Source organism: Microtus pennsylvanicus, chromosome 13, assembly GCF_037038515.1.
Source record: "Microtus pennsylvanicus isolate mMicPen1 chromosome 13, mMicPen1.hap1, whole genome shotgun sequence".
Taxonomy (NCBI): domain Eukaryota; kingdom Metazoa; phylum Chordata; class Mammalia; order Rodentia; family Cricetidae; genus Microtus; species Microtus pennsylvanicus.
This window is the reverse complement of record NC_134591.1, coordinates 76,822,892-76,842,142: the sequence shown is the minus strand read 5'-3', so window position 1 is coordinate 76,842,142 and position 19,251 is coordinate 76,822,892. Positions and strand designations below refer to the sequence as shown.

General features: G+C 42.7%; 1 protein-coding gene across 16 annotated transcripts in view; it reads left to right on the top strand.

Moving 5' to 3' along the window:
• The window catches only part of Kif1b (kinesin family member 1B), a 134,587-nt gene that overhangs the window by 73,425 nt on the left and 41,911 nt on the right, over positions 1-19,251 (top strand). For 15 of the 16 annotated variants that reach the window (XM_075946223.1, XM_075946218.1, XM_075946210.1 and 12 more), the window contains 4 exons: positions 15,383-15,479; positions 15,824-15,972; positions 17,338-17,516; positions 18,373-18,510. In XM_075946223.1, the coding sequence (XP_075802338.1) occupies positions 15,383-15,479; positions 15,824-15,972; positions 17,338-17,516; positions 18,373-18,510 (563 nt within the window). Of the gene's footprint in view, positions 1-3,202; positions 4,817-15,382; positions 15,480-15,823; positions 15,973-17,337; positions 17,517-18,372; positions 18,511-19,251 lie in introns of those variants that run through there. The other variant, XM_075946224.1, reaches the window with a different exon arrangement.

The window sequence follows — 19,251 nt, the reverse complement described above, 5'->3', positions numbered from 1 at the left end:
TTAAGATGTTCTTAGTGTTGGTTTTTAGGGGGCCATCAATAGTCTGCAGGTAATGAGGTTCTGGTTGTCATTTGTTCTGTGTATCTAATGGTAACCTAGGATAGTAAGTACAGCTCCCTAGTGGCAAGGAAGTTGCTTTCCATTCATAAATCTCGCTTAAGATTCTTGACTTTGAGAGGAACTGATATCTAACACTTGTAGCCTATGATTATCTAACAATACTGGTGGAAAATATGCTTTTCATGATTCTCTATGTTGACCAATACAGAAGGATAAAGATTCAGAGGATATGAAGTAGTTTCATTAAATATTTTATTAAAATATTCATGTTTTTTAGATAGCAATTATCATCAAACATTTAATTCTATAATTTTTAAACATAGTGACAACATTAAAAATTGGAATTCCGAGTCCACAGGATGGCTCAGTGGGTAATGGTGCTTGCCATCAAACTAAGAGCTGAATTTCACCTCCGGAACCCACATGGTGGAAGGAGAAAGTTCCTTCATGCATTTGTCTCCAGCTTCCACACATGTACCATGGTATTAGCAGGCTTTCAAATGCACGAGTATACATGCACATGCATGCATAGATACATTTCATAAGTTTTTAAAATTGGAATTGAGGACTTTTCTGTAATGATAGCTCCCGAAATGCACCTCACTCTTATGTTTCTGAGCACTCCCTTTTAGTTAGTGCTTTTTACACCTGGTGTCTTTTATCCTTCCTGTCTCTTTCTCGTTTACGTATGTGCATGTGTGGGACTTTTCAGCGGGCACTCGCTGTATAATGATGGTAGATAGATCATTAGTGACGAGGGAAAAATACAATTGTTTGATTTGAACTTTTGAACTTATACAAACTATTATATTTCAATTTAGAGTTTAAAAGGTATTTGTTATTTCTCAAGTATGACACTTAAGTAATGATTAGAACAGTTGTTATTTTTTATATTCAGTAATAGTCATTTTATTCCTAAGCAGTTATAAAAAAAACAGCCAAGAAAAAGGGTGATAGTTCTGTAGAAGAATCAAAGGAAAGTTGTATTCTATAAATTGAGTGTGTGTATATATACACATACACCATTCAAGCCAGACATGCTTTTTACTCTTATCTACTGATGTCTTGAAGTTGGGGAGGTGACTCACTCAGTAGAGTAGCTGCTACACAAACGTAGAGACCTGACTTCAGTTTCCAGAACTCAAGGAAAGAGCCGGGCGTGGCAACTAGGCAGGTAGATAGGTGTATCTCTAAAGTTCAGGGACCGGCCAGCCTAGCTGAACTCGTGAGCTCAGAACATTGTCCTTGGACCTTCTCTCTGGGCACTCGTGCACACACAGGATTAGCCTTCTAGGCGAGCACGCTGGCACTGAACTCCACTTAAAGCTCCCACCGCTCTGCTGGTTTAAACTAAAAAGGAGAAGAGGGACAAGAGGCTGCCATGAGCAAAGGCTTTACTGTACAAACCTGAGGACTTGTCTGTGGCTCTCCCCCGCACCCGTGTAAAACCCAGGCATGGAGTCACGTCTCTCTCTAACCTGGGGGAGGAGAACCATGTGAATCTGGGTCTCATTGGGCCCCAGGCCTGCACAGGGTACACTGAAAATGAAATCGTCTTGTGATGCCAGTTCACTAGTTTAAGCCTAGGTTTAAATTTTTTGCCTTGCATTTTGGAAAGAAGTAATACTGTAGCTCAGATAACTGAAAGACAGCCCAAGTGTGTCCACGTCACAGAGCCAGACTCTTTTCTTTATGTTTGTTGGCAGCGTTTCCACTTAAAAGTGAAAGTCTCCGGGCTGGTGAGGATGGCTCAGTGGTTAAAAGCACTGACTGTTCCTCCAGAGGACCCGGGTTCAGTTCCCAGCCCCCACATGGCAGCTCGCAGATGTCTGTAACTCCAGTTTCAGAGAATCTGATATCGTTCTACCAATGCGCATGAAATAAAGTTAAATAAAGTTTAAAAAAAAAAAACCTGGCATATTGAATTAAAAAAAAAAAAAAAAGGTGACAGTCCCCAAGCAGAAGTTTTCTAGGTAGAAAACATGAATCATTTTGTCTGTAGAATTTTTGTTGGTTGGTTTTTTTGTTGGAAGCAGTCTTGTCTACTAAGCCCAGGTTGTCCTGGAACTTGTAGCAATCCTCCAGTCTCAGACTCCCATGTGTTAAGACTCTAGGTGTGAACTCCGAAGCCTAGCTTCTGAAATACTCTGTTAAACTAGAATTGTGGAGTGCTTGTTTAGCATATACAAGGCCCAAACACCCTCTCCCAAGGAAAAAGTTTAAAATACACTGTTACTTAGGAATTTTTAAATTATATTTAATTTAATTTTTATTCTAGTAACTTCAAAACTTTAGAGGAAGGTTATTATTGATTTCATTGTGTAAAAATAAAAATAGCCCATTATCCCTTTTTAAAATGCTTTGTTGGTCTCAGAGTAACAAACTTTAATGTACAAATGAAGTGGATTAATTTACTATGCAAAAGAAAAGGGCAAATCCAGTATCTGCTTCTAGAAGGATTAGTTCAAAATCCCCCCATCCAACAGAAAAGGGAATGTGGTTGATTAGAACCTTTATGTTCTGCAAATAGGAATTCTTGGCACTTTTAACATCGTCTCTGTTCGCTTCTTTCTCTACTTTCTTCTAACTTTTTCCTAGGGTTGCTCACTTTAGTAAAGCTAAACAAAACTTGGCATCCTGCAGTTTTACTAACCTTTGTTAATCTGCCTGCTCGTCACATCTTTGTGTGGCATCCGTGCTCACTCTTGGGGAAGAGATTCTGGAAGAAGCAACAGCAATAACCAAGGCAAATGTGGGGAAACGGCTGCATGTTGTTAGCATGTGTGGGACGTGGGCTTTACATGTTTTTGGGTATGATGGAAGGGTTATCTCACACTAGTTCACGTGACTAGAGTGAGAGGCTGTCAACCCTCCAGTAATATGCTTCATTTACCTCAGAAAGTATTTGGATCAGGAATACCAGCATCTTTAATTACTAGTAATCTACCTATACAGAAGTCTTAGTAGACCTCCCCATCTAGGTTTTGTTTTGATTTTTAGTTTTTTTTAATTTGTTTTTTAGTATTTTGTTTTATTTTTTAAATTTGGTTAAGGCATTTTGCTTGTTTTTTCTTCAATTTTCCTTTTTTACATTTTAATTTTGGTTATTTGGGGGCCATTTTTTTATTTTGTTTTTCCAAAGGACGCGGATTCTGATAGCGGGGACGATTCTGACAAGAGGTCCTGTGAAGAGAGCTGGAAACTTATTACTTCTCTGAGAGAAAAGCTACCTCCCAGCAAGTTACAAACCATTGTTAAAAAGTGTGGCCTCCCCAGCAGTGGAAAGAAACGAGAACCGATTAAAATGTATCAGATCCCTCAAAGAAGGCGTCTGAGTAAAGATTCCAAGTGGGTCACCATCTCAGATCTTAAGATTCAGGCTGTTAAAGAAATTTGTTATGAAGTTGCCCTCAACGATTTTAGGCACAGTCGACAGGAGATCGAAGCCTTGGCCATTGTTAAAATGAAAGAACTTTGCGCCATGTATGGGAAGAAAGATCCCAATGAGCGGGACTCTTGGAGGGCAGTGGCCAGGGATGTCTGGGACACTGTTGGGGTAGGGGATGAGAAGATGGAAGATGTGATGGCCACTGGGAAAGCTGGGACAGATGTGGATGACCTCAAGGTTCACATAGACAAGCTGGAAGATATTCTGCAAGAAGTCAAAAAGCAGAATAATATGAAAGATGAAGAGATCAAAGTCTTAAGAAATAAAATGCTCAAAATGGAGAAAGTCTTGCCATTGATTGGCTCTCAGGAACAAAAAAGCCAAGGAAATCAGAAAACAAAAGAGCCTCTTGGTGCTGGTGCTAACAGCATCTCTGATAATGGAGTCAATAAAGGAGAAAGTGGAGACCTTGGCAAAGAAGAACGTGTTTCCCAGCTGATGAATGGGGATCCAGCTTTTAGACGTGGGCGTCTACGCTGGATGAGGCAAGAGCAAATCCGTTTTAAGAACCTGCAACAGCAGGAGATAACAAAACAGCTTCGTCGGCAGAATGTACCCCACAGGTTCATCCCTCCTGAGAACCGGAAGCCCCGTTTCCCCTTTAAGAGCAATCCTAAACATAGAAACTCTTGGAGTCCTGGGACACATATTATTATAACAGAAGATGAGGTTATTGAGCTGAGAATTCCAAAAGATGAAGAAGGAAGAAAAGGAAATAAAGAAGAAAGCCAAGAAAAAGTTGGTAGAGCACCTTCTAAAGACCCCCAGTCAACATGGGGTTCCCAGGGTACAAGAAGTCAAGATCATATCCAAGTTAGCAAACAGCATCTTAACAATCAACAACCACCACCTCAGCTACGTTGGAGAAGCAATTCTCTCAATAATGGCCAACCGAAAAATACGCGCTGCCAGGCAACTGCCTCCTCAGAGTCATTAAACTCCCACAGTGGCCACCCCACCGCTGACCTCCAAGCTTTCCAGGCCAAGCGTCATATTCACCAACACCGTCAGTCTTACTGTAATTACAACACTGGAGGTCAGGCAGAAGGCAGTACAGCCAATTGCTGTCAAAAGCAGACTGACAAGCCCAACCACTGTAGCCAGTTTGTGACACCTCCAAGGATGAGGAGACAATTCTCAGCACCCAATCTCAAAGCTGGTCGAGAAACCACAGTATAAATACATTACTGGACAAACTTGAAACTGTAGCAAAGCAAACAGGCAGTGTTAATGTTAGCTCATGGATTGTGTCGGAGCATTATGATTTTAATGTTACGTTCCTACAAATACTAACTGGTTTTTATTGTTAAAGTGTAAAACACTGGTAAGCGTTTTTGACACCTCCCTTTGGCTTGTGTATTATCAGTGGGCAGGTTCTAGAATTTGGTATAAAACATCTAGGCCCTGGTTTTTGTGACACTTCTCTCCATGGTGCCTAGATTACTAATGCACTTACACTGGTTTGTCTTGTTTTGGTGTAAGTTTTGTTATTTTTTTATAGTACCTTAGAAATTGATTTGATATTCAAAAAGACCTGCCACTTGGTTTATGCAAACAAACATTCAAAAGAGGACTTTGATATATAGAATAAGTGCCTCTTAGTCCCCATAAACATTAGAAACTGGCTTTAAAATAACACGTAACTGTGTGGCCACAGCCTAAGATTTCACCTTGATGTCTGGTCTTCTCATCAAATACAGTTGGCATTTTTAGATGCTCAAGCCCAAGCTCTTCAGACAGACTTGGTCCTGCGCAGCCTTGCATCGCCATCTTACTCTCTATTTGTAAGGAACTAATTCAGTTTTGTTTTTTTCTCACACAAGGGTTCTGTGTAACCCTGGCTGTCCTGGAACTCACTCTGTAGACCAGGCTGTCCTCAAACTCACAGAGATCTGCCTGCCTCTGCCTTCCGAGTGCTGGGATGAAAGGCATGGCTACCACTGCTGGGCCCTGACACAGTAATTTTAGTGTATCAGAACACATGTAAAACTTGCTGTGACTCTGAAATCTTTAATCTCTCTGGGCTTCTATTTGATTGTGTTTCAAAGTTTACTATCTCACATGTAGAATGAACTGTTTTTGCTAAAATTATGCCAGCAGAAATACCAACAAAAATTTTATTATGTGCTTTGAGCAATGTGTATACGTTTCTAAGAAGATTATCTGGTGAGAGAAGGAGATTGGACATGGGAAGAAGGCTGAGTCTCACCTCTTCATTGCCTTTTCCAATAACTGATGAGCTAATAAAAATGAACTGTGGTTGAGTCTGGAGATGACACATGTGGTCAACTGTTGTTTGCTCACAGATACTCAAGCAAGGAAAGATGAGTCCTGATGAACTGTCAATACCTCACTTCGCCATGTTGTGGTTGCATTTGCCTCAATGGAGAATTCTCTTTAAATAGAGAAAGAAAGACAGAAACAGTGGATTTAAATGGAAGGAAAGAATGGCTTTCTATATACGTTCTGATCTCTTGGACTTGTCAGAAGCTTTCCTAAGAATCAGCTTGAAGAGCTAGAGATTACCAGACTTGACAGTGTTGAAGATTCTAGTCACACCCAGACATCTGCCAAGCATCTTGTCTCCCCACAGTGTGAGAACTTGCAGCCAAGAGCCTCCAGGGGGCCTTCTAGCCTGGGACTGTGTGCTGGTTTTTTGCTCTGTGTGTGGGTGCTATGCTTTATTAGAGCCTTACTTTTCATTGTAGCAGGCTTTTTTCCCCTCTTCTAAGAAAATGTCTTAATGCACAGAAAGTTGCTTCCAACTTTTTTTTTCCTTAAAAAAAAAAGGAATTTGGGGAGCTAGAGCTAGAGCAGCTCTAGTCTTCAGTGGAAGTTTGTGTGGCAGTTTCAGCGGGTGAGTGATACCTGCTCTGGGTTGACTTCTTTGAGATGACAATCTGTGCCATTGGCTTGAATGTACTCTTGGCGGCTACTTCATGTCAGTCACTTCAAATCTGTGAAAATCTACAGTTGTCTTTTCTTTTCCACACATAATTATACTGACTTTTTTTTTGTCAAGAATTTCATTTTCTAAAATTAAAAGTCATAATTTCTTAGGTTCCAACTCTAGCAAAAAATCCTTGAAATAACATATTTCAGGTCCACAGAGTTTGGCTTTTAGTTATAGATAAAATACTCACTTTACTACTGAACACTAGAGCCGGCTAACTTGCCACTGTTGACATTGGAATAGAGTGTTTACACTGTCATGTGAGATGTGGGAACGGGTAGGCCCACGGGGTAGTCCAGAGAGTTAATTCTGTTCTTTGCCTGCTAATCTAAGTGCCCTCATATACTGAAATGGTAAGACATCTAAAGGAGCCCTTCATTTTTAGGTGACCAGGAAAGAAATGAACCAAGGCTTGACTGCTAGCCATGTCGTCTCGTGCATCTCAGAGTACTTACCGTAGAAAACTGTGTGCACAAATTGCTTGATTGATTCACTGACATATATAGCGCCACCATGGGACCTTATTACTTTGTTAAGACAGAGTCTCATTGATTTTCCCACGTTGGCCTCAAACTTGCCACCCTCCATCTGCCTCAGCTTCCCCCAGTTGCTGGAGTTAGAGGTTTGTGTCACCAGGGTCAGCTTGGTTTTTTTTTTCTCCTTTGTTTTGTTTTGTATTTTAAATGGTGGTATCTCTCCTTCAGCTTAAATTAAACAAGACCAAAGAGAAATTGTCTTCATCAAAGCATTGTTTGATTATGAAAATATTCCTAGTGTTATCATTGTGAAATGGGGGAAAGTGTTTGTGCTTGGGAAATTAGATAATGATCTGGCATTACTGGGACTGAGTTTTCCAGACTAGAATGTAATTCTATGGACAGTTAGAAAATCCGGTTAATGAATTTAAACCAAAGGGCCTTTCCTTTATTCTTGTTTCTGATTCTTCTAGTACAGCAAATTGTTTATTACATTGAAGTGACTTGAAGTGACCTTTTGTGCTTAAGTGTAAGATACTAAAAACAAAACACCGACTTTGCCACTCCAATGCCTGGATTTGTAAATGCTATCAGATTACACAGGCTTCCTGTGGTCAGCTGCTGTACCTGGTGCCTTACTGGTCCTTTGTTGACTTGCCTTAATGGTTTACACAGAAGCCCAAGAGGAGGAAAAGCTTCCTGTAGTCTGTGTACCATCATGAAGGAGGCTTAGGTTCAGAGCAAAGCAAGCATGGGTTCTGCATCGTTAGGGACAAATTCATTACAAACAATTTTTATAATTGTCTGGCTGATGTCATCTTCCCCAGATTTTAAAATCTGCTCTAGGTAGACTTAGTTTGGTCCACTTTAGTGTGTGGAATGTGTTGTTTTTCTTATCACTGTAAGAAGAAGTTGTGAATCTTCTTGTGGATGAACTGTGGTTTTCTTCTCAATTTCTTAAAACAATGCTTGAAGATTGTCTGAGTGTAAGACCTGCCTTTTCAGAAAAGGAGAGTTAGTTTGTAATGTTAAAAAATAAAGTCCTCAATAAATAAAAGTTGAAATGCTCTTGGAAGTGTGATTTATCTCTGTGTGGAGGAGGGAAGTGAAACCAGACTATGCTGATTAATCAGTCTCTCCTGACCCGTATTTACTGCCCTTTCAGCGGAAGGTAGTTGCGTACCAAGTATCTTTTTTTAGATATATTTTGTATGGACCTTTTTAGATCTATTTTGTATGGATTATTTTCAAGCTTTTGTATTTAATAGCCTTTTCTATTTTGCAAAATTTGTGGCCACAGAATGTAGCTAAGTGGTATGCTAGTGCTTAACCTATTACACAAAGCCCCGGGTTCTATCTCTAGCGCCACAAAACAACAAGAAAACAAGTAATTCAGTCTTCCCTGGGAACTTTAAATGAGCGAGAGTAATACTTTTTGATTTTAGTTTGTATTAAATGTTTCCATTTTTTCATATATAGTTATGGTTTGAAATTCCCTGAAGTGATGAACCATTTCTTTCCCCTTTAACCTCCTCTTTTCTCCACTCGGATTATTGTTAGTTTGCTAAAGATGAAGCCGGACAAAGCAGAATTTTCATTTTGTTTGTTTGGTGGGCCATTGGTCTTGTTAAAAATCTTAGCCAAGCCAAGGGCTATAGAGAGAGCTCAGCAGTTAAGAGCACTGGCTGTTCTTCCAGAGGACCTGGATTCAATTCCCAGCACCCACGTGGCAGCTCACTCCTATCTGCAACTTAAGTTCCAGTGGGCCTGACACCTTTACACAGACATGACTTTAAAAAAATTTGGACCTAGCAGCTTTTTCAAATTGGAAAATAACACAGCTGTGTATTGCAATTCAGAACACAACTTATGTAACTGATATGCATGAGACATGCTAAGTGTGAATTGTTCCGGGCCAGGGCTCTTACTTTATATTTCTCTGCTCTGGGAGAAACTAGTGGAGTTTCCAGGAGCACGCGTGTCCTAGGACCCAGGAGTGATTTAGGTGCAGTACGGTATATGCGGTAGTGTCTGTGTGGGCAATCACATCTGGAGAGGATAGTGGTAGGTGAGGCTTGTGGCAGACCGAAGCCTTAAGCCAAGGGCAAGCCCCACAGCAGAACTGAGGATTTCCCAAAGTAAAAAGAATAAGGGGGGGAAGGATCCGAATGGAAGAGACCAGGATAGGACTGGGGAAATGTGGATTACTTGGGATGGTCAGATGGCCATATTTGTCATGGTGGGCAAAAGACAAGGAGATTGGAAGGAATGAGGGTCAAACTGTCAACCCAGTGTGTCAACTTGGAGATTCCTTTATTAGATCCATCTTTTTAGAAAGCCCACTGTGGGCACAGAATAGAGCAGTGATTCTCAGCCTGTGGGTTGCGACCCCTTGCGGTTGAATGTCCTTTTCACAGGGGTCACATGTAAGATACCCTGAATAGCAGATGTTTACATTTGGTCGCAACAGTGACAAAACACAGTTATGAAATAGCAGTGAAGTAATTTTATGGTCGGGGGTCACAACAACATGAGGAAATGGATTAAAGGGTCACAACGTTAGGAAGGTTGAGAGCCGCTGATAGATAAGGTAAATTGTAGGCAGGCCAATTCAGAACCATGCGGGCCAGTTGGGAAGTTGCTGCTTGGTTCAGGTGAGAAAGAGTGCTTGTCTAAGCAGTGCCAGGAGGGAGAGGAAAGCCTTAGAAGCAACGGTGTAATAAATAAAGCTTGCCTGAAGATCAGTGCAAAGCCACCCACACTAGTCAGCCATACAGGCCAGGCGGTGCTGGCACACGTCTTTAACCCCAGCAGCCACACTAGTCAGCCATAGAGGCTGGGCAGTGGTGGTGCACTTTTTTTTTTTAATTGTTTTTTGAGACAGGGTTTCTCTGTAGCTTTGGAGCCTGTCCTAGAACTCTCTCTTATTGTGCACACCTTTAATCCTGGCACTAGAGATGAATATAAGACGGGAGGAGACAGGAGCTCAGGGCTCAGTTGGCCATTGGAGATTTGGTGGAGAGCCTTGCAGTCTGCAGTCACGTTGAGAACAGGATCGCCCCTTTGTTTGAGCCCTGCTAGAGGTAAGAATGCTAGTGTATTGGCTGCTCTGCTTTTCTGATCTTCAGGCAAGCTTTATTAAAACACAAATAAAATATCACTGTATGGTGGCTCACTCCTGTCATCTCAGCACTGAGGAAACTGCCACAGGGAGATCTCCTGGGCCTCTCTTTCTCTCGCTCCAAAAAAAGAGGGGGGCGGCTACAGGGGGCTGGCAAGATGGCTCTGTGGTTAAGAGCACTTGGTGCTCTTGCAGAGTTTACAGTTTCATATCTCAACATCCACATGGCTCACAATCATCCATAACCCCAGTTCCAGTTCCAGGGATCCAACAGACAGGGAAAGCATTCATATACATAAAATAAAATAAATAAGTCTGAAAAGATGTCTTGCGATGTGTTAAAGGTCACTAGGGGGCTGGTGAGATGGCTCAGTGGTTAAGAGCATTGCCTGTTCTTCCAAAGGTCCTGAGTTCAATTCCCGGCAACCACATGGTGGCTCACAACTGTCTGTAATGAGGTCCAGTGCCCTCTTCTGGCCTTCAGGCATACACGCAGAAAGGATAATGTATACTAAGTAAATAAATATAAAAAAAAAAAAGACCACTGGCCCGTGGGGAGCAGACATAGGTCTGAGATTATCTTCCTCCTGATGAGGGGCACGTTTAAATGTGACAAGGTGTGAGGTGTCGCCTGGGATATGGATGTACCCCTTCTTGTGATTCCTTGTTGATTATATCTTGTTGTTTGAAGCCAAGCTTCTGTTGTTAAAAACTGCCCACCCAGAAAACTCAGGGTAGGGACTTTGATTTTGTCTAAATTGTCATCGTAGAGACACCAAGCTGTGTCACCATCGCCTCTCACCTCCTAGCCTGACCTGTGCCTGCTCTCATGTCTGCCTTTCACTGCCCATGCTGTAGCCAGAGCCATCTGAGTCCGAGTTGCTTCCTGTCAGTGGCCTCTTGGGTTTTCCATCGTACTTTTAAGCCTGAATTGTGGTGGTGTTTACAAGGTTTTAGATATTGTGCTTATTTGCCGACCTCTAAGCTCACGTCTCGACCACATCATAGCGCAAATGCCACTGGCCTTTTATTCCTCCTCAGTTACACGTTCTCACAACAGCAGCTTGTTTCCCGTCATGCTTATCTCTTCCAAATCTTTGCTTCTGTGCCAATCTTCCTACCCCAGCTCACCCCAGCCAGGCAGTTGGGAGGCAGGGGCAGACCGATCTGGATGAGTTCGAGGCCAGCCTGGTCTACTTAGTAAGTTCTAGGACAGTCAGGGCTACATAGTAAGACCCTGTCTCAAAAGAAATAAATGATTTTTTGAAATGGGGTCTCATGTGTGGCACTTAATTTTCTGTGTGGCTGAAGGTGACCTTGAACTTGTGTTCCTCTTGCTTCCACCTCCCTAGTGCTCACATTGCAGGCTTGCCCCAACACACCTAGTCCCTACAGTGCTATATATATTTTTGTTTTCTAGACAAGTGGTCTATCAACTCACATTATTCTAGTAATTACAACCTGTGATTAGCCTGCCTATACACTTGCTTGGTTCTTTCGTGCATATGTAAGCTAACAGAATGAGGGCCTTCTCTGTTGTGTTCGAGCACACAGGACTCAGAGCAGTCGTTCCTGAGTATAGTGTCACAGTGTCCTAGAGTCTTGTGAGAGCAGTTGATGTGTCCACCGCCAAAATTAATGATGCCTAGGTCTGGCATGAGACCTAATCGTTTGCATCCAGAGTACCTAGGTGATGTCTGATCCCTTAAGCACCTTTGAAATCCAAAACTGTTGAGGTAGAACTGGGGTTGCAGATCATTTTCTAGTAAAAAGCCAGATTGTAACACTTTAAAATTGGTGTTGGGATGGAACCAGATGGGGCTTTGTGCGTGTACTAGAGTCTACTTCTAGTCCTTAGTAGTGCTTTGAGCTTTGTTGACCATGTGGATAGGTGTCTGGATCCAGCCCAGAGGCCATGGTGTGCTGGGCTTTGATCTAAAAGGCGGTCATTTTTGAGTCCTTTTGATCTAGAAGATGAGGACATGACTGTCTCTGTCTGGAAGAGAGATATGTGTCAGATGCTCGGATCGGAAATGACAGTGTGTTCCCTGTGCTTGAGAAATTCAGAATTATGGAGAAGCAGCCACTGGACAGATAACCACACTGGTTATCAGTACTGTGTGACCAGCCAAGAGAGAAATGTAGGATGCTGTAAAAGGTCTGACAGGTGCCTCTAGGAATGCAAGCAGCCTCTCCTGTCCCTCTGCTGACGTTGGTTTCACTTCACTTTTCCTACCACCCCATCTGATGGTCTTCCTCGTCTGTCTTCTGCCTTGCTGTCTATTCTCCAGAATGCTTTTCTCTACCAAGGTCAGAGTGTGGGAATGTCCACTGTTTGCCGTCTGTTTTCCCCTCACCTATGGGCCCTTTTTCTTACTAACCTCTGTATTTGTAGCATCAGATTCTTCGTAGGAAAACAATACATATGTCTCGAGGTTAGAGAGATGGCTTAGAGGTTAAGAGCTTGCGGCTGCTATAGAGGACCGGAGTTGGATGTCTAGCACCTATGTCAGACAGCTCACAGTCACCTGTAGCTCTAGCCAGTGCCACCTTCTGGCCTCTGAGGGGCACATGCACACATGTGTACACTCATGCATGCGTGCACATGTTCGTGTGTGCACACGTGCACACACACAGATATTGTGACTCTATTCTTGGAAGCTCATAAGTGGCTAGGTTTGGAAAAGAACTTCAATTCAGAAAATGGTTCTTCTATTGAACTACCAAATTCTGGTCAGAATTTAGTTGGAGGTTGGTATTTTCCCCATTCTGAGTGTCATGAGAGATCGTTTATTCCCACTAAAGCCTGGGGAGAACCTCTGAAGAAAGCTGTCCTCACACCTTAGCTGGTAGAGTCTAGACTTTGTTCTGGTTGGTAGTTTGACCAACTCAAAGACTTGTTCTTGAAGAACTCCCCAAGAGGAAATGTGGGTTTTTCTCCCTGGTGATTGTGAGATGAAATGGCATGCCTTTCTCCTTTTGCTGGAAGGATCCCATGTTATAAACAGGTCGTAAGGGGAGAATAATTAATGGCTACCAAGTGCACATTTCAACACTACAGAGAAGCTGAAAAAATGGTGCAAAGAACTTTATTTATTTATTTATTTATCTGCACGTGATGTGCCTTTATTAGTTTATGTGCACCGTGGTGCCTGCCAAGGCCAGGAGGCATTGGATCTCCCAGAGCCGGAGTTACAAGGTGGTTTTGATGCAGGTGCTGGGAACTGAACCCAGGTCCTCTCACCCCTGCCATCTCACCAGCCCTCATCACTTTGTTCACCTTTTAGTTTGAAAACGGAAGACATCATGGTAGTTGGCTCCTCGATGCCTCTATATTTATACCTCTAAATCCAGTGCTAGTCTATTAATATGATTATCTTTTAAGAAATTTAATGCTAGTTCTACATTATGCAATATACACCCATTTTTAAAAGTCTCCTTTTAGCTGAGCAGTGGTGGCACATGCCTTTAAACCCCAGTACTCAGGAAGCAGAAGTAGGCTGGTCTCTGTGAGTTCGAGGTCATCCTGGTCCACAAATCAAGTTCCAGGACAGCCAGGGCTACACAGAGAAACCTTGTCTTGAAAAACAAGCAAACAAATAAATAAATAATCTATTCTTACTTTTCTCATAAATACAAATTTTAGAAGAATGTGTGTTTTAGCCAGGTGGTGGTGGCTCATGCCTTTAATCCCAGCACTTGGAAATCAGAGGTAGGCAGATCTCTATGAGTTCAAGGCCAGCCTGCTCTACAAAGCAAGTTCTAAGATAGCCAGGGCTGTCTCGAAAATCAAACAAAACAAAACAAAACAAAACAAACAAAAAACATGTGTGTTTTAATCTGAGATTCAGTTGACATTTATCCATGGAATTGATTCGACTTGTTAATCTTTTTGTTGTGGACTGGTGAGATGGATCAGCGGGTAAAGGCGCTGGATGCCAAGCCTGCTGACTGAGCTCCATTTCAGGAACCCACATGGTAGAAGGAGAGGACCGATTCTTAAAGTTTGTCATCTGACCTCCACCTCACTGCAGCACGTGTGTGCCCACACTCACATGCACGCACACACACACACACAAAGAAATAAATAAGCAAACGAATTAATAGAATTTAAAACTTTAAAAGGTGGAGAAAACAATAAAGAAGGTACCAACGACAACCTCTACACATGTGCATCCCTGAACTCACACACAGAAACATGTGTGTGCATGCATACACACAGGAGTGCCATTTGATTAGCATCATTCCACGTAAGAGAGCTCTCGTGTTTATCTGTTGATCCTTCTCCAGCTGTTGGGTACGAAGGATCATAGACTATAAAATCTTTAAAAATGAAGAAACTGTTACTTAGGAAAACGTTTGCTTTCTGGAGTTATAAGACAGTAAGACCAGGCCGGGCGGTGGTGGTGCACGCCTTTAATCCCAGCACTCAGGAGGCAGAGGCAGGCAGATCTCTGTGAGTTCGAGACCAGCCTGGTCTACAAGAGCTAGTTCCAGGACAGGCTCCAAAACCACAGAGAAATCCTGTCTCGAAAAGAAAAAAAAACAAAAAACAAAAACAAAAAAAACCAAAGACAGTAAGACCAGTTGTTAGACCCAAAACTCAGTCCCCTATTTAATAACTAATAATAATAAATCTTAATTAATAAAAAGAACAAGACTTTTCCCCATCATCCAGTGACCACTGCTCCCTTTGTGGTCATGCTGCTTGTACCGAAAGTCCACGGAGCAAGGCTGAAGAGACACCTCAGCGGTGAGGAGCAGGTACTGCTCTTGGGGAGGCCATGAGTCCAGGTCCCAGCAGCGGGCTGCTCACAGCTGTCCCCCTGGCTCCTTGGGCTCCAGCACCCTGTTGTGACCTCTTCTGCACGATCCCACAGACACAAAATTTAAAAGCTTATAATGAGTCCTTCAGTGAGAAAAGAGAATACGTGGGTCAGGTGGAGAAACAGAGGTAAACCTGATTTGTATTGTACTCATTTCAATCCATATACTAATACATATTTAACATAGACTTCCCCTTGAACCAGCTGTTTCAGTTCAGGAGTACTGTGGGCTTGGAGTCTTCAGCCACAAGGAGCCTCAAAATCTATAGCCTAATTCTCTCCCCTTTCGACTAGTTAGAAGAGTGGGGTCTCAGGAGGTCCTGGTGACTTGAATTCTCCCTGGGATTTTCGTTCTCTGGAATCCTTGATGTGTGAGATACTGTCCCCACCCGCTTCCTGTGTTTGTCCCTTGCTGGCTTTGCTTTCCCTCCTTCCGTTTTCCCCTTTCCTTCTTATTTCCTCCCTTCTCTACATGTTATCTCCTTTCTTTTCACTCAGGACTATGAGAGTAAACTGCAGGCCTTGCAGAGGCAGGTCGAGACTCGTTCTCTGGCTGCAGAAACAACTGAAGAGGAAGAAGAGGAGGAGGAGGAAGGTGAGAGCCTCTCCGTGCAGCTATGGCACATGCCCGTCCTCCAATAAAAAACTGCAAGGCAACGTTTACAATAAACAAATATAACAAACTAACAGGGATGCGTGTGATCCCAACCCTTGGAGGTTGAGCAGGAGGATGAAGAGTTCGAGGCCACTCTTGACTTCATAGCAGATTTGAAGCCATCCTGGACTGCATGAGACCCTGTCTCAAACAAGCCAAGCAACCCAGAACCGTGTTCTTTACACTTTAGGTTTTTCTAGAGTACATATATATACTGCATAGGAGGGATGAAGTCCCTCACGGTTGTGAAGTCACTGTTAAGTTTGCTTCCTCTGCTCTTTCAGTTCCTTGGACACAGCATGAGTTTGAGTTGGCCCAGTGGGCCTTCCGGAAATGGAAGTCTCACCAGTTTACTTCGTTACGGGACTTACTCTGGGGTAATGCAGTATACCTGAAGGAAGCCAATGCCATCAGCGTGGAGCTAAAGAAGAAGGTATGGAGGGTGATCTGGAGGCAGAGTGTGTTCACTAAAATTAATAGCCTTAAATTTGCTTTTCACTTGGGGGGACTCAGCTTTTCGGTGCCGTGAAAAGCTTTATTCCATCTGTGTGCCAGCACAACATAGGTTGTAATGAAAAGCTAACATAGGTAGTAATGAAAAATTTACAGTCGTTGTTTTCTGGCTTATTTTACAAACCTGAGTATTCTAAGTGGGAGCTGGATAAACCTGTCAGCAGATACATGCTTTTGTTGGATTTCTGGGGAAAACCATGGTCTTCTTGTAGTTCTCGCCCTTCAGCTTTGAGACCAGTGTATGTGCTCTGTGCTCAGCCAGCCAGTCCAGCCCAGCAGCAGCTGAGCTGACCTAATGGCTCCGTAGCTTTATGGCCTCATCTACAGACTAGGGTGGCAGCAGAACCTGCCACCAAGGACGATGAGAGACGAGAGAGCACGGCTGCATGCAGAACTCTAACAGTGCCTAGACATGTCAACAGCCCCAAACTGCTGCTGTGACTGAGCACACCGCCTTGTGTGCAACGTCCAAATATTGTTCTTAAATTTGGAATCCTTGGTTCTTCTGTGTGCCTCACTGCTCAAGAGCTGGGGACTGTATTGTGGAGTAGGAAGAAACACAGACTACCTGACTGGAAAACTGTTGTCTTCTCCTAGGCGAGTGTTTTACATTTGTGAACTGGGGTAGGCGACATCTTCACTCATGATTTCAGAAATACATTGTGTTATTTATTAACCATTCTCTTCATTGCGTGAACTAAAGTCGGGAACTCTATCTTTTCTTGTTGCCATACCTGTTGCTTAATTAGTATTTGGAGGTAATAATACAAGGCAAGGAGTAATACTAATGCAAGAAGAAAATGATAGTCACGATACTTACTACATAGCAAACGCTTGAATGATTAGTGGTTACCCTCCGCAGTCCACTAAAAGGCCGCACGTGCGTCCTCCCCTTGGGAAACGGCCGTCCTCCTTTCAGCCTCTTGTTTATGTTCCACGGGAGTCTTCATCCTCCTACCAGATTTACTGAGGTTTTGGTTTGTGGGGGGAAAGTCGCCACCCCAGGAAAACAAAGTTTGTGAACACCTTAGTTTAAAATTAAGATTGTCCCCTCAGTTAAAATGTGGACCAGGTCTTCAGTTAGCCACAGCTGTCTGTTGGATAGATGTTCTGTATTTGACCTCTTTCCCCTTAGCAATGCTATGTCGCCTTGTCTCTGAATCTCCCGGAACTATGGCCCGAGCCCAGGGCCTTGCACTTGCTAAATCCCCAGTCCCTTGTGTCTGACCCTCACGTGCTGAGACAGTCATATGCACACTTGTCCGTCTTTATTCTCTCGCTTTAGGTGCAGTTTCAGTTCGTTCTGCTGACTGACACACTGTATTCCCCTTTGCCTCCTGAATTACTTCCCACGGAGATGGAAAAAACTCACGAGGACAGGCCTTTCCCTCGTACAGTGGTGGCAGTGGAAGTCCAGGACCTGAAGAATGGAGCAACACATTATTGGTCTTTGGATAAACTCAAGTAGGAAAATACTCATAAAAGAATATTCTTTAAAAGAAAATAGCCAGCTGTGGTGGTGCACGCCTTTAATCCCAGCACTCAGAAGGCAGAGGCAGACGGATCTCTGTGAGTTCGAGGCCAGCCTGATTTATAAAGCAAGTTCCAGACTGGCAAGGCTACACAGAGAAACTCTGGTCTTGAGGGGAAAAAAAAAAAAGAGGGTTGTGCTGATTGCTTAAATGGGTCCCCTCATACTCACCTCTTTCTGAAGATAATGTCAGTTCCTTTTCTGTGGTCTTTAAGCACTGTCAAGAATATTATCATCTGTCCATTTTCTCAAGTCAGTGACACTCATTTCTCAGACAACTTCGACATTTATTGATTTTTTTTAATTTGCTTTCATAAGCCCTCTTATATTTTAGATGAGCCAAGTTTGTATTTATTTCTATCTTGGATCCTCTTACTCTAGTCCTGGACCTCATGGTTATCTTTAATAAACAGGGGAGAGACCATTTCATTTCTTTTACATCGAGTGTGACAAAATAATTCCTTTTATCTAATTTTATTTGAGATGTCGAGCACCATTGAAGTTCGTGTCTTCCCCGACTATAAGTTTAATCAAATCAGATCACACGCTTGTATGTGCTTCTGAGAAAATCTGACTCAATAGGCCGTTTTTTTACTTCCAGTGTCTTCTCTCTCTGCTCACACATTTTGGATTCTGAGCGTTTTGGTTTCTGTGCTGATGGCTGTGCCTGATCTAATAGCATTAAGTGATAGAAGTGGCTTCTTAGAAGTGGTTTGCAAGCAGTTTCCAGAGCGAAGTTTAGTGCCGTCTCCTGATCTGAACTCAATTTGCCCTGTGTTTGCCCCACAGACAGAGACTGGATTTAATGCGAGAGATGTATGACAGAGCAGGTGAGATGGCTTCCGGTGCCCAAGATGAGAGCGAAGCCACCATGACCGGCAGCGACCCCTTCTACGATCGGTTCCACTGGTTCAAGCTTGTGGGAAGGTATGTAGTGATTTTGTTGTCTTTGGAAAAATAATAGCAAGTACTTTTACTTTTGAAAATGTTGGTAGAGAATATGGGGGAAAGGAATATGTATATAAAAGCTTCTTCTCAGGTGAGGTTTGGTGCTCAGCCTAGGATGTCAGTTCCCAGCACTAGAAGAAAAAACAAACCAAAAGCCACCTCTGCCTGATCTTCTCCACTCAGAACCACCGTATTCTTTAGTATATTTACTGCAGTTTCACACAGTGTGCATTGCTTTGTCAGACTTGTAGCCAGAGCATCTGACGGTCATCCTGGACTCTCAGCTTGCAAAACGTTTTGTAGTTGATCAAGGTAAACTGAGAAGAAAAAGAAGACTTGTCTGAATCCCATACGGCATAGATAGAAGTCACAGGGTGTGTTCTCAGACTGTGGTGGAGAACCTCTGAAATCTGATCAGTATTTTCTTGCTTCGGTTATTACCCAGGGCAAGTTAGCTGCACACCATGCTAGCCTCTTCCTTTATAAAGACATCGCTCCCAACATTTTATGGAAACAAAAGCACCTTAGTGAGTGTGTATTTAGATTTTAGTTCTAAAGAGTTCTAGAAATGTAAAAGCAGAGAAATGTAAATTTTTTAAAAAGATTTTATTTTTTATGTGTATGGGTATTTTGCCTGCATATGTGTCTGTATTTATATGCATACCTGATGCTCACCTGAGACAAAAGAGCGCATTGGATCCCCTGGAATTGGACTTCCAG